At 56.6% G+C, this 15410-nt stretch overlaps 1 protein-coding gene across 1 annotated transcript; it reads left to right on the top strand.

Moving 5' to 3' along the window:
* Positions 1-984: 984 nt before the first annotated feature.
* On the top strand, positions 985-15131 carry NGFR (nerve growth factor receptor). The gene is made up of 6 exons (XM_071728409.1): positions 985-1127; positions 4741-4882; positions 9303-9662; positions 11041-11284; positions 11829-11989; positions 12068-15131. The coding sequence occupies exons 1-6, from the start codon at positions 1086-1088 to the stop codon at positions 12367-12369; spliced, it is 1251 nt and encodes a 416-aa protein (XP_071584510.1). The 5' UTR covers positions 985-1085; the 3' UTR covers positions 12370-15131.
* The last annotated feature ends 279 nt before the right edge of the window (positions 15132-15410 follow it).

The raw sequence follows: 15410 nt of genomic DNA on the forward strand, positions 1-15410 counted from the left end.
AGGTGGCAAAGCCTGGACAGAGCATCACCACAGGGTTCCCCAAAAGCATTTCTAGAGCTTAGAGGGGTGAGGACACCTTTTACATTGGCAGGAACCAAGGCCAAATCCAGGCTGGAGTGGACAAAATTGGGGAAGGAAGGCATCTCTTTTCTGTCCCAGCTGCAGCAGCCACGCTGGGGACCAGCAGTAGCCTGGCTGGGCTGTTTCCAGCTGCCCTTTCTTTACCAACACTGCCAGAAAATCCGTTTCATTCTTCCAGTGAGTCCCACAAAGAGTGTTTCTGGCACCCACACACCAAGGCAGAGCTCTCACAAGGACAAAGGAAAGGCCATGACATTTGCAGCTCCCATCACTGTAGGGTCTGGGTTGGGCAGGATGCCAGGCAGTTGTCCCAGGAGAAGCTGGGAGCAGCAGGGCAGAGGAACTGGGAGCTTTTTAGAATCAGGAGGACATCAGCAGCAGAGCTTTGGTTGGCAAAAGCGGGTTTAGGAGGTGGAGAAGGCAGCTTCAGACCCAGCAGTGTCACCTGTGTGCTCCCCATTGAGGTTGCTCCATGTCCCCTGCATGGCCATAACAAATCCTGGGTGTCCCCAGTCCAGGCAGAGTGGGATGTTGTCCCCTGCAGCTGGAGAAGGTCTGGTGACCCCATCCCAAGCCAGAGATGCAATATCCTTAACAACCCCCGGGGGAAGACAGTGATAGGGGGAGAGCTGGAGAGAGGGGTGCAGGGACAGACAGACGGACACAGAGATGCACGGACAGATGGACAGACAGCAGAGGAGGGTGCTCGGTGACAGATGGACGGGCGTGACTAATTGAGGGCTGGAGACCGAGCACACCCCAAAAGGGTTTCATGGAGAGGGAGGGGACCGGGGGAAGGGGAGGGGGGGTGGGTCTGGGCTTTGTGTGCCGATGGAGGAGGGTGCTGGCTCGGCCGCTCGCCGTGATGCTCCAGGGGCGGAGGAGGAGGAGGGACTTACAGCCCTTTTCTGGCTGCCGCCGAAGCGGCGGGCGGCAGAGGGAGAGCAGCCGGGCCGTGCACCGGCTCTGGGGGTGGGGGTCACCGACCCTGCTGCCCCCGCACCATGGCCGGGCTCCTGCCGCTGCTGCTGCTCCTGCTCCCGGCGGTGAGTGCGGGGTTGCAGCATCATCATCCCTGGGGGGTAGAGGGAGGAAAAAGAGGAGGGTTCCCGGGGGAGCGGAGGCACCAAGAGCGGCTGGGATGGAGGCTCCCCGGGGGTGCCGGGATGGAGAATCCCGGAGGAACCGCACAGGGAGGGGTTGGAGGGTCCCCGGGGTACCAGACACAGAGGGTCCCACGTGTAGAAGGATGGAGAGTCCTGAGGGTCCGGGGTAGGGTTCCCCCCCGGGAGGCTGCTGGAGGGGCGGGGGGACCCGGGGGTGCCAGGTAGAGCCCTCGGGGTGTGGAGGAAGGAGATCAGGGGGATGGGTGGTGATGGGGGAACCCACAGGGATGGCTTGTGCAGCCCCCTCTGATCCTGCTTCCTCCAGCTCTGTCACCTCTGGAAGAAAGGACGACAGAGCCATCAGCATGGGGGAGGGGGGAAAGCTCATGTCCTGCCATTCCACATCCCCAAAAGCTCCTTTAGACCTTCCCAGCTCCAAACCCTCTGCCCAGACTGAAGGGCGAGACCCTTTTCCATCCCTGACATAAGTCCCCGGGACGGGCAGAGCCTCGGGGGGTGCCGGAGACAAAACTTCAGAGCCCTGGGGGACGGCAGGAGAAAGAGAAACGCGGAGAGCAGGGTGGGATAAGGGGGACAGACCCACCTACCTGGGGCAGCAGCGGGGCTTTGGGGTTTTTGGTGGGGGAGGGTTTGACAGGGGTCCCCGAGGCTTCGTTATGCAGCAGGAGACCTGTCGGGCAGGATATTAAAGGCGGTGTTGAAGGGTTTGAGAGCGGTGGCTGTGGCTCCATGCTGGGGGGGATGTCTCCTTCATGCAGACACCCGGGGACCCAGACACCGGCCAGGCTCCCTGGGGATGGGTGGGTGGCAGGAAAGGCAAGAGCTGTCTCAGCTATCCGGATTCAAGTGATTTTACCCCGGGGAATTACCCTCCTAGGGCAGCCCCCACCTGCCGCAATGGGGCTGGACTTCAGTGTCCCCCAAATACCCACAGCTACCACCCCACCACCCCCCCGGGTCACGGTTGAGCCCACCCGCGGCACAGGCAGCCTTAGGGCTGGATCCTCCCCTTCAGGATTACACCTGCTGAGCCAGGGGAGGCCCCAGCAGGTCCAGATGTGCACCCACAGCTGTGGCCACAGCCCCGGGGCCACCCCAAGCCCACTGCTCTTTACCTGCACTGCTTGACCAGCAGCTCTGCGTGGGGGTGAGGAGGAGGGCAGAGCTCCCCCCATTCTGCCGTGCTGAGTGTTGGCTGGACCCACAGAGCTCAGACGTCCATGCTGCCCAAAGTTTGGGCAGCTCTGGGAGCCAGAAGTTTGGCTTTTCCCAGCCAGGGTGCTGGTCCAAAAGAGGCAGAACCCTTCGGTGGGGTGGGTCCTATCCAGACTTGCCGCTGGACCCCTTTGCAGCTGGAGCATCCCCTCCCTTCCCTATGCGAAGCTATTTTCTTACACCGGCGTTCCCGGAGCTGGTGGTGCCGAATTCCTCTTCCCGTAACTCCCGGTCTCCTCAACTGTCGGCATCTGCTTGGACACAAAACCCACCGAGCTGACTCGTAAAGTAATTAAAAGCTTACAGAGGTGTTGCTTGCACCCTCCGTCCGTGCCCTCCCCCCCGGTCCCCTTCTCCCCTCCTTGGTCCGGCTGTCAAAATGCTTTATGGTGTTAATACCCGCGGCTTTGTCAACAGGAGTTGTGTTAATAACATGCACATTTCGGTGGGCTAATGCAGACCATGTGCCCCTGCTTATAAGTGCGTTAATCTTTACAGAATGGGGGGGGAAGGGGGTTCAGTGTTGGGGATGCAGAAGTGAAGGGGAAACACAGGCAGAGCAGCACCTGGGGCTGGAAGTTGCTTTTTCTGCGGTATTTAGGAGCACGGAGTGGGGGGGATCTGGCAGCAGGGAGACATCAGCCACTCCTGGCAGCCCTACTGGGAGGGGACCTGTGGCCTGAGGGTGTCCTTAGGGTGAGCTGCTGGGGGTCTTGGTGTCAGACGGAGGAATGAGCAGGTCGCATCCCCATGGACGGTTTGAGCTGCTGGCAGCTGCCTGCAGCGTGGGAGAGCTGGGCTGATCCCAGCTGCGCTGCTCCGGCCTCCCCCCAGCACTATTTATAGCCAGGAACGTTCGGTTCCCCCCCCCCCCCTCCATCCCCGCTGCTGCCACAACCACCGTGGGGAGGTGGGCAAACCCCTTCCCAAGCTGGGGAGACAGAAGTCTGGGCTGTAGGGGATGGAGCAGTGGGGTGAGTTTCAGCCACCTTGGCTGCAAAACTCCACAAGCCAGACTAATGTCCCCCTCCCTCAACCCCAAACCCATCTCCCACCTGGGATTTAGGGGTGCTGGGAAGCCCCTTTCTCCCCCCCCCCCCTTTCCCCTCCATTTCCCAGCTGTGATTTCGGGGTGCTGGGAAGCCCCTTGTCTAACACACCAAACCCTCCTGCCTGCCCAGTCCCGGAGCTGGTTGGCAGGCGGGGATGGAAGGGGGAGAAGCAGCACCAGGGAGGAGAGCACATGCTTTCCAGCGCAGGGTAATTGGAGCACTTTGTCATTCAGATGCCTATAATTGGCGCTCCATTGTCTCAGCCCGGCCGGATGCTGCCGGATTGATGCACAGCGAGTTCATAATGCTGCATTGTGCGAGGAAATGCGGCCAAGTGGCTGACGAGGCATCCAGATGCAAAGGGAAGGGAGAGGAGAAGCTCCTCCAAGCTTTGAGCCGAGTTTCTTCCCCCATAAATCAAAGCTTAGTTGGATGGCAAAGGGATGGGTTCAGCTCTGGAGCTCACCTGCCCGAGAGCAGAGGGAGCAAAAGGAGCCCTGGGAAAGCTTGGGTCACCCCGAGCATCTTGGCAGCCCTGCACCCTGGCAGTGAGGCATCCAGCACCCCATATTCCCAGGAAAGAGGGGTTTTGGGGAGCAAAAGTCCTGTAAACACACTCCCCAAAGCTGCAAAGTGCATGTGCAGGGAGGCTTCGACCCTCCTGCTCTCGACATCTTTATGGCTTCCAGATGTGATGACAGGTTTTATAAGCAGATACACTTACCTCCATTAGACAGGAACGTTGCTGAAGCTCTGGGTGCTCCCTTCAAAGTCTTCATCTCCACCGGGGCTTGGGGGGGGATGTCTGGTTTCCAATCTGCTCCTCCAAACCCTGCGGCAGGGTCTCCTTGTCACCAGCATTGTCCTGCTTTAAGGACAGGCTGGGAAGAGCTGAAGCTTTCAGGATGGCAAAACATCCTTAGGGGAGGTGGTGGAGGTGAGAAACAAGAACAAACAATGCTGTAACCCTGTGGAAAAGCTCCCATTCCTCCCCAAAATAATCTCCAGCCTGAACCCCGAGGGCATGAGCTCTCCTGACCTCCCTGCAGCTGTAGGACTCACCAGGGTCTTTTCCTAAGGAGGGAGTTTTGCTCAAAAAAAGTAATTTCTCCCAAAGCTCTGTGTTTGAGGTGAGCCTCCTTTAGCCCTGACCTGGGATGTTCACCCCAGAGCAGGACCCTACCTGCCTGCAACACATCTCCACCTCCTTTCTAGGGCTGGTTCCCTGACAAGGGTCACATCTCAGCTCTTGTTTTCTCCCCCAGGGACCCACCTGGAGCTCCAAGGACAAGTGCTTCACCAAGATGTACACCACCAGTGGGGAGTGCTGCAAAGCCTGCAACCTGGGAGAGGGGGTGGTGCAGCCTTGTGGGGTCAACCAGACTGTCTGTGAGCCCTGCCTGGACAGTGAGTACACACCATGCTCTGGGAAGCATCACAAAGGGGATGGGAAAGGGGGAATTTTGAGGACCATGGGAATTTACAACCACTTGTTGTAAATTCCCCCACGTGCATGCTCTTTATCACCTTGGGCATGATTTGTGGTGTTTGCTTCCACGACAGCCCTTGCACAGGTCATCCCCAGCCTAAATCAGCTCTCCCAGGCCACTCATCTCCACACTGCCTTTATCCCAGCATCTGCCCCCAAAATCCCAGCCATGGCTGCAGCAGCTCTCCTGGGTTTGGGACCCATTGCTGCTGGGCACCTTTGCAGATCCCTTCTTCCAGCAATTTTCCTTCTCCTGATGGCTCCCAGCCAAAATTTGCCTCCAAAAAATTCCCCTTCCCATGCCAACTTGGGGGTCAGCCTCCAACCCAGCCACCAGGATGTCTCCCCATCAGTCACCTATATAAATATATATATTTAAACCTTATAAAGACGGCAAAATAAAAGCAAATTTAAAAGGGGAGAAGCAAATCACATCAGTCCCCAAGAGAGGGAAAGGGTTTTCTCCTGGCCAGTTCGTGTGCTCGTGACCTGCTTAACTGCTTGCAGATGAAGCAGCCCAACCATTAATGTTTTAAACAATGCCACGAGAGGCATAAGCAAAGCTGCCCTTCAAATTTACTGCTGCAAAAGCCTTTGAAGGCCTCAGGATAAGAATTTGTAGGAAAAGCTGTGCCAGCCAAGCCCAGATCTCTCTGGGGATAGGATTGGAGAGGGGGAAGGGATGGAGTGGTTAGGGGAGGGGGAGAAAAACAGGCAAAAATTGTGGTGGGGGAGAAGCAGCACGGGCAAAGTATCACTAGCACAGAGCAGGGGAGGGAGCAGTGTCAGGGCACTGCTAAAAATACCTCTGCTTTCCTGCAAAATCTATGAACAGCTCTTCCCCTCCCCGTGCCTGGCTGCAGGGGCTGCTGCTGAGGCTGAGCTCCCCTCAACCTCTGCCTCCCCCCTGGTTGATGCAGGGTAACCCCACCAGGCTCAGCCTCATCTTGCTGCAAGGTGCCAGAGCATCCACTGTGCCATCCATCCCCACCTGGGAAGCTGGGCAAGGTATTGGGCTCCAGCTCTGGGTGTGCAGGGCTGGAAATCCAGAATTTTGCATTTCCAGGATTCTAGAATCCTAGTTGGATAGGAACTCCAAGGTCATCAAGTCCAACCATCAACCCAACACTACCAGACAACCACACCACGTCCTCAAGGGATGCTCAGATGAGGCTGTTTCCCCTTACCTGCACTTCCAGACTGGCAGACAGCTTCTCTCCCTAATTTCTTCCTGTGATTCTGTGAAGGATAAAGGGAATTTTCACCCTCCCAGGAGGATGTGAAGGTTTTGGAAGACCAGGACCTGGATGCAGCTCTAAAATTCCAGAGCACCAGCTGAGGTTCTGCTGCTCCAATTTGCAGCCCAGCCCCACCTTGCCCCAGGACAGGCATTTGCCTTTTTTCTTTTTTCTCTCTTTGCAGCAGGTTTAGCATCAGGCAGCAGCTCTGGTGGTTCAGGGAGCTGAGCTGGAAAGCACCAGGACAAAAGGGTCTGGGGCTCCTTCCTCCAGCATCACCCCCAGGGTGATGAGAGCCAAGCCCCAGGGCAGCACTTTGGTGCCTCGCTTGGCTTTGCTGCTACTGGGACTGCTCCTCCCCCTCTCCGTGCCTCAGTTTCCCCAGCCCCCCACCCCAGTCCATCACCTGCCTCCCAGTCCATCAGCTCACAGCCCTCTCACTGCTTGCTTGGGAGGCTCTTACTACTCTTACTTACTTTCTACTTTACACTCCAGAGCAGGAGCAGGCGACCACCCCAAGAGGCAAGAAAAGGGGAACAACCCACTGCCCCAAAAAGAGGAGAAGCAAACAAAGCCCCAGGGAGAACAAAACCCCCTCGAGCCCCCCCTGCTTTACACCCCAGCTGTAGCCTTTCATTCACCCATGGATAATAATCTCCAGAAGCTCTTCAGCTGGGAGCTGCTGGGTGGGGGTCACCCAGGGGTGCAGGTGCTGCAACGGGGAAAATGCTTCCCTCAGGCTCCTCTCTGAGCCCAGAGTGGGATTTTTGGGGTGGGAAGAGAAGGAGACCTGCAAACCCCATCACCAGGGTGTGAAGAAAGGATCTTCTTGGACCTGGTCTCACTCTGGATCCTGGTCCCAGCAGAGCTCCCTGCCTGGGGAGAGTGAGGCAGCTGGGAGGAATTCAGGCAGGGCCCTGGGCTGCCCAGATCCCCACCTCTGCCCTGGGCTCCTTCACAGCTCTCACCTTGGGCAACTTCCCAACTCCCCAGGCAAATACTTTTGCAAAAATTCACTCCAACCCAAGCACCAACCCTGCTGCAAAGCCCAAAGGAGACAGCTCCTTTGTTAGCCCAAATGGCCACTTGCTTTGTTGTTGGTTTTTTGGTTTTTTTTTTTTTTTTTTTTTTTTTGGTTGGTTCATTGTTTTTTTGTTTTGTTTTTTGGTTTGGGTTTGGGTTTTTTTTTTAAATTTATGATAATTTTCCTTCTCCCCTCCCCTTGCCAGCCACCCCTGATTGCTGTCTCATGATTTATTTATTCCCCTCACCAGCCCCCGGTGCTGCAGGCAGGGAGGGAGGGAGGGGGGCAGGGGGAGGGATTGCTTGAAATCTCAGCTGTAATTGCTCAGCTCGGATACCTTGCTGCCACTGAAAATGTGCCCACTCAGCCGTATGCCTTTCCTGGCCACTTCCCTGCTCTAATGGCACCCATCAATAATTCACAATAATGCAAAGGATGAGCCCAGGTTAATGGGAAGCTGTGCGTGCTGACCCAGGGCTGGAGAATGGGTTCATCCTGGGGGTCCTGCAGCACCCAGGGAGGGCACAGGGGTGGCCCCAAGGGAGGAGGAGCAGGGAGAGTGGAACTCCACAGCTGTTACTGCCCAGGGTCCACTGTGACTGAGCTGGGGTGGAGGGAAAGCAGCAGGGATGGCATCTCCATCCCTCTAACCCTGCCCATCACTGTGAGCTCAGGGCTCTTCCTTCCCCTCTGGCTTGAAATGAACCCAAAAACCAGTTTGTTCATGGCTCAGTCTCTCCTTGGCCACCCCTGGAGCCCTCTGAGGGTGGGATTTGCCATCTCCTCAGGGCCAGGCAGGGTGTTAAAGATCAGCCTGTGGATGGGTTGCCTTCCTGAGCAGCAGGGCAAGCAGAGGAACTGCTCTCCATCTCCCCAACACCTTCTCCATCACGGGGGTGGACTTCTCCCTGGCATTCAGGATGAGGGCAGATGGGGCATTGTGGCATCTCCGGGGGCATTGATGGGAAGCATCGATGCAGGGACAGCAGCTGTGCCCTCCAGGATGGGAGCTGAGCCATCTTCCTAAGCCCAAAATATCTTCAAACACCTTTTGGGAGCAGGGAGAGGGAGTGGAGTGGCTGGAGGAGGATTGATCTCCCCCAGCATTGTCAGTCCTGCAGGGTGAAACCTGAGAGCAAGAAGTTGCAGGGTCAGAGGAGAGTCAGTGATCAGTGTTGTCACCTCCTGGTCCCATCACACCCTTGCCTGGGGGACACGAAGCAGTGGAGGGGGACACTGGGTGGCAATGCCCTGTGGGGCCACCCCTTGCCCTGGGTGGGATGTTTAGGAGAAAGGGTTTGGGATGCTGGGGAGAAGCGAGGGCTCTGGGATGCCCTTGGGGACAATGGGGAGGTCAAAAGTGGAGCTGGGAAGAGGGGAGCTGGCTCAGGGACACAGGGCCCCAGGGCCCCAGCATTGGGATGGGCAGGTTGAGGGCAGCATCCAGCAGGATCTCTTAGGTTGGATACCCATGGAGCTGGTTGCTGCAGCAAGGCTGGAGCTGGTCATGGGAAGAGGAGCCTGGGGGATGCTGGACACACACACACACCTCTCCCTCTGGCCTGGATGAGGGGAAATATGGGGAGAGGGGAGGTGGTCCCAGCCAGCAGAGCTGCACAGGCCCATCTCTCTGGTCTGGTATCATTTGGTGATGGGATGAAGCCAGCACCAGGGAGAAGTGATTGGCTTCTCGTGGTGAAAATGATGAAGCTAATTCTTCCTCCTTCTCCCTTCTTCTTCCTTTTCCCCTTTTGCTTCTCATTCCTTTCTCCTCGTCCTTCTTTCTCCACCTCCTCCCTTCTTTTTCCTCCTCTCTTTCTTCTTCCTTCTTTTCCCACCTCTTTCTCCTTCCTCTTCCCCTTCTTCTTCTTCCTCCTTTTTTCTCTTCCTCTTCCTTCTTATTCTTACTCTTACCCTTATCCTTACCCTTACCCTTATCCTTATCCTTACCCTCTGTCCTTAGAACCACAGAACCGTTTCCTCATTCCTCTTCCTTCTCACTCTCACTCTCCATCCCTTCAGCAGCCACAGGGGATGCCATCCTGGCCCCATAACCCTTTTTTTGCCCCCTGCCAGGTGTCACCTACTCAGACACAGTGAGTGCCACGGAGCCCTGCAAACCCTGCACCCAGTGCCTGGGGCTGCAGAGCATGTCTGCTCCCTGCGTTGAGTCGGACGACGCCGTCTGCCGCTGCGCCTACGGTTACTACCAGGAGGAACCCAGTGGGAGCTGCAAGGAGTGCCAGGTGTGCCAGGTGGGCTTTGGGCTCATGTTCCCCTGCCAGGACTCACAGGACACGGTTTGTGAGGAGTGCCCCGAGGGCACCTTCTCCAGCGAAGCCAACTTTGTGGATCCCTGCCTGCCCTGCACCACCTGCGAGGAGAATGAGGTCCTGGTGAAGGAGTGCACGGCTGTCTCGGATGCTGAGTGCAGAGGTAAAACAAAAACCCTTTGCCCTGGGAGAGATGGGGCTCCTGCCTCAGTTTCCCTTTCTACCACTGCAGTGGGGAGGCAGGGGTGTTGTGACACCACCTTGAAGCTTCCTACCCCGACAACTCTTGGCTTGAGCCCTTGGGTCCCATGCAAATGTCCACCCCCAGGCTCTGCCCAGCCCTTTCCTGGGGCTTCCTTAGCCCAGCTCCCAGCAGACACCACCATGGGTGCAGGCACTCTGCCGGGTGCCTTTTAGTGTCAAGAAATCCCAAACAAAACCAAGAGGTTCACCAACCTCCATGCCATGCTTGCCACCCCCCAAACTTCTACCAGGAGGGAACTTGGCAGCTGATGGGATTCTGATGGGAATTAACCACCCGCAAGAGCCAGGGGACAGCTGGTCCAGGAGGGTTGGGTGCCCAGGGGAAGGGGGAGAACATCATTCCCCAGCAGCATCCATCACCCTGCCAGCCCTCACCCCTTGGCAGGGAGCTCTGCTCCAAGGCTGGCCAGGATGAAAAGATCTTTGTCCAAGTTGGTCACCCTTGAGTCACAGCATGGGGACAGCCAGCACAGTCCCTGCAAAGGGTGGAGTCAATGGAGCCAGAAGTCGAGGAGTACAGGGACAGCTTTGTTAACCAACACCCACCACAAGTGCCACCAAAGTGCTGTCCCAAAGGGCAGTGGTCTGGTCCTGGGTGGGTGGGGGGACACAAGGTGCCAGCTCCTCCGCTGTCCCCACCAGGCTGGCAGATGTGGCACAGCCCCTAGAGAGGAGCCGGGGGGGTTGGGAGGGAGCCAGCATCCAAAGGAGAATGTTCTACCAGGGCAAGAGCAGACTTATCCCACACACCTGGGTGTGGTGGGAATGGGGTGACTCCCAAACTGGGCTGGGCTGGTGGGGTCCAAGCAAGGGGGTGGGAAAGGCAAATCCAGACTCTGGGTTGGATTGTAAGGGTCCTGGTGCAGATGGGACATGGGTGGGAGGCAGCTGCACTGTGTCCCCAGGATTTGGTACCAGGGATGGGGGGGGGCAGGGCTCCATTTGCAGCTTGTGTGGCAGGGGAAGAGCTGCAGGACTTGAGCAACCCCTGTGCTGGGCAAGAAGATTTTACAAAGCCATGGCCATGTTCAACCACCACGGGGCAGGGGACGGCTTCAGCTTGTCCCAGGGAGGACAGTACTGTGGGGGGCCAGGGGACAAGGCAATGACAAACCTGGGGACAAGGCAGAGCTGACACTTCCATGATCCCTACAGCCTCTGGAAGAAGATCCCTGCAGAGATCATTGTCCCTTCACCAACTCACTTGCCTGTTCCAAAGCGTGGCTGTTGGCATGGCCAATGATTCTCATTTCTTCTCCCCGTTTCCTGCCTGGCAGACCTCCACCCTCGCTGGACCACATACACCCCATCTCTGGTGGGTTCTGACAGCCCCGAGCCCATCACCAGGGACCCCTTCAACACCGAGGTGATGCCCAGCACCCTGGCTGACACCATCACAACCATCATGGGCAGCTCCCAGCCTGTCATCAGCCGTGGCACAGCTGACAACCTCATCCCTGTCTACTGCTCCATCCTGGCAGCCGTGGTGGTGGGGTTGGTGGCCTACATTGCCTTCAAAAGGTGTGTGGGGCAGGGGGGACACCAAGGCAGCCCTATGGGGAGGGCTATGAGGTCCCACAGGAGGAGCTGTCACCAGATAGAGTGTGTTTGGGGGAGGGGTTTGAAGGAATGCCTGAGAAATCAGGGGGTTAAGGGTGAAAGAGGGAGATGGCAGTGGGGTGGGGAGTCCCTGCTCCTCCTGGCAGGCTGTCGGGGCTGATCAGGCTCACCAGCTCATCCCTGGGATCACACCTGGTCCTGGGCAGATCAGGGCTGGTTCAACATATCCCTGTGCATGCCCGGGGTGTGGGGAGGACCCACAGGACCTCTGTGAGCTCCAGATCTTGCAGCAGATCTGTGGAGGAGGGGAGCCCTGCAAAGCTCAGCACCCCCTTGGAGATGGGGATTTCAGCCCAGCCAAGAGGCCACCTGGAGAGGATGCTGAGGCTGCAGGAGGAACACTTCTTCCTTGGAAAAGAAAGGGGGAGAAGGCAACAAGGACTGCTGGAAGCCCTGGGGGGTGCCACCCCTCTGGTGTCACCTCCCTGGGCTCCTCTCCCTGCAGGTGGAACAACTGCAAACAGAACAAGCAAGGGGCCAACAACCGCCCGGTCAACCAAACACCTTCACCAGAGGGGGAGAAGCTGCACAGTGACAGTGGCATCTCAGTGGACAGCCAGAGCCTGCACGACCAGCAGCCACCCAACCAGAGCACCCAAGGACCAGGTAGGTCCAGGCAGGTGCTGCAGTGTGGGTGCAAAAAGCACCTTCAAGATGGGTTTAAGGTTACTTTGTCCTTCCCAGCACCTAAAGGAGATGGGAACCTCTACACCAACCTGCCACCTAGCAAGCAGGAGGAGGTGGAGAAGCTGCTGAGCAGCTCGGCTGAGGAGACGTGGAGACAGCTGGCAGGGGAGCTGGGCTACAAAGAGGATCTCATAGACTCCTTCACCCGGGAGGAATCACCTGCCCGGGCTCTGCTGGCTGACTGGTCCTCCAAGGACACGGCCACCCTGGAGGTCCTCCTGACCGCCCTGCGCAAGATCCAACGCGGGGACATCGCTGAGAGTTTGGACAGCGAATCCACCGCCACCTCCCCCGTCTGAAGGGAGGCCCGGGGTAGCCCCGCGGGGTCCCCTTCCCCCCTCCTCGCTTCTCCTCCCTTCCCCAGTGCCCTGGAGGGATGGGTGGGAAGGAAGCGGGGGCTCCCCGGGCCCGCCCGGTTCATGGGATTGGATGCGCTCAGCTCCTGGGTCCGGTATCGCCCCCTCCCCCTGAGCAGGATGGGTGGGAGGGCTCATTCCTCGCAGTGCCCAAAGCCTGCCTGCTGCTAGAGCATCCTCTGCAGCCCCGGGAGGACAGAGAGACACAGGGATCAGCACCACCCTCATCTCTCTCCTTTCCATCTTCTTTTCCTTCCTCCTTGGGCTCCAGTTCTCCTTCCCACCCTTCCTCCTTGAGCCACCCTGACACTACCTCCTGCTCCCCTCCAGCACCCTCAAACCCAAATGCTTCACCCTCCAGCCCAACTGCTTTGCCCTAAACCCCAACTGCTTCACCCTAAATCCCAGCTTTCTCCCCCCAAAACCACAGGCTAAGGGCAGGGCTAGAACGGGCATGGAGAAAACTGGAGTTTTCATGGAGGATCTGGAGAGGAGGTGGGCTGGGGGAAAGGACTTGGCTTCCAGCAGCCCAACCTACACTGTGAAAATCAGGGGCTGCAGCCACCCCAGATGCTCCCCAGGGCTGCCAGAATTTGGGGGAGGGTGGCCAGGACCACCCGAATGTTGGGGTCCAGGTGTCTGGGTGCCACCACCTTCCTGGTGCTGGGGTTCCACGGGGTGGACACTGGATGTCCAAAGGGCTGAAGAAGTGCCTGCCCACAGTGGGGACATAACCAAAGGGCTCTGCTCATCCCTGCCTCAGTGTCCCCATGCTGCACCAACCCAGGAGCAAAGCCACCCTGCCACCATCACATTGTCCCCAGTGGCTGTGCCCACCCCCTGCTTCTAAGGGCTCCTTCACCTCCATCTGGGTGCACAGAGGGTGCTGCCCACCCTTGGTGTCACCACCTGCCTCCCCTGGGGCACCCTTGGGTGACCCCAGCACCTCCTGCAGCCCTTAGGAGAGGACATCACCCACCACCTCCACACCTATAAATACATTTTCTTGGCATATCAGCTCCTCACCCAGAATCCAGCTCACCCATGGGTGATGCTGGAGAGCAGCACCTGGATGAGTGAGCACCCCTTTCCACCCCCCCCCAGCAAGGAGCTGCCACCGTGGTTCTGGGGGGATTGTTCCCAACTCATTCAAGGCTTTGACATCTCACTTACCTGGAGCACCTTGAGCTTTTTTTGCAGGACTGCAAGGCGAGGTGATGCTCAGCACCAGGATACTTTTGGATTCTCCTTTCACCTCTTGATTCAGTCAGAAATTTGTTCCTGAAGGCGGAAGGTGATTTTTTTTCTTCCCTCTTTAAGGAGAGAAGCAAGACTTGTAAATAACACTGTGTTTTACCAACTGCTCCATGTTTCTACACACAAGCTGGGGAGAAGGTGCCCACCCTGGCTCCTCTGCTCTTCCCAGCTTTCATTCCATGGTCCAAGCCTTCAGTCCCATCTTGTTTCTGGCCTTAAAGACTCCAGGGGGATGCAGATGCACACTCCCCAAAAAATTCACTGTAATAGGTCCAGGAGAAACTTCAGAACATGGGGGGATTGGGCTGATCCCAGCAGAGCTGCAGCTTCCCTAGGGATTGAAACCTGGGTGATGGGATTTGAGAGCCCAGATCCTTCAAAAGCTTTTTGGGAATTTTGCCCCCCGTGCTATGGATGGGAAATCAACACCAGGTCTATCCCAGGATGGGGTATTTGATTCCTCCTGCAACAAAGATGCCTTCGGAAGAGCAATTTTGCCCATTGGCTGCCCTGGTCAAACCCATTGGTTGGAAACATTCAGCTTCACCAGGGTTGTGAGTCCCACATCCAACTCCTGACCCAATCCCATCACTAAAATCCAAGGAATCTGCCCCAGATTTGCAACCCAAATTGCAGTGGACAGCTCTGGCTTACAAACCCTTGGCTGGGGCTTGGGCTGAAGCCATCCCCGGGGATTCTTTTGGATGAATCTATAGAATAGAATTTAAATTAAAGGGTGGTTATCATCAGGATGTTTCCACCAGTCCCTCTTTTGGGGGGGGTGAAGTGACTCAAAGATGAACTAAGGGCGACTGGAATCAAGTGCCCAGCTTGAACTGAAACCAAACTGCCTGCTTGAGGCTGAGAAGCCAACCTGGCCCTACCTTTCCAACAAGGAATTGTTTTCCTTCAGGACAATATTGCCACGGTCTCAGGTTTCATTTACCGTAGTAAAGGGATTTCCTCAGGGCTGAGGAAAAAAGGGGAGACAAACTCAGCATCCAAAGAGAAATCGGGGGCTGCCTCGACTCCCTGGTTGCAGGAAAGAAAGCAAAAGAAAATAAAACAGACAAACAAGGAGGAAAAAACCAAGCCAAAGTTAGTGCTTGTTGGTATGTTTTGTGTCCTTTTCTAATGTTGCTGTTGTAAAAAAAAAAAAAGAAGAATGTGTTGTTTCTCCACTCCCCACCCCCCAACTCTATAATCGCAGCGTTGATTTCTTAGGAAGCTTTAGGGTGAAGAAATAACCCTTGTAGAAGGAAATGTGGGGGGTTGTGGGTGGGCTGTGAGCAGCATGAGGTGGGGGGCAATGCCCAGGGGTGGTGGACCCCCCCGCTGGCTGGGTGGGTGGGTGACTGTCCTTGTGTATCAGTCAGATGCCAATAAAGAGCATCACTCCATTGGTGTGCTGCTTGATTTGTGAATCCATATAAAAAGATAAAGATAAAGATGGTCCTGAAGCTTTCAAGGGTGTCTTTTTTTTTTTTTTTTTTTTTTTTTCTCTTCCCTGTCCTCCTCTTTTAACCTGGTATATGGTAGGGATGTAAAGTCTGGTCTAATCTAGGGGGGGGGGGAGGGAGATTTCTTTTGTAAAAAGAGCATTAAAAGGCTCAAATCCACTGATTTTGGAGCATTTACTGCTATGGCCCCAAGGTGCCTACTTCTGCATCCTGGTGCCATGCTGCCCTCAGCACCCCAAGATGCAGGATTCAGCCTCCCAAGATCCT

Source organism: Heliangelus exortis, chromosome 29, assembly GCF_036169615.1.
Source record: "Heliangelus exortis chromosome 29, bHelExo1.hap1, whole genome shotgun sequence".
NCBI classification, from domain to species: Eukaryota; Metazoa; Chordata; class Aves; order Apodiformes; family Trochilidae; genus Heliangelus; species Heliangelus exortis.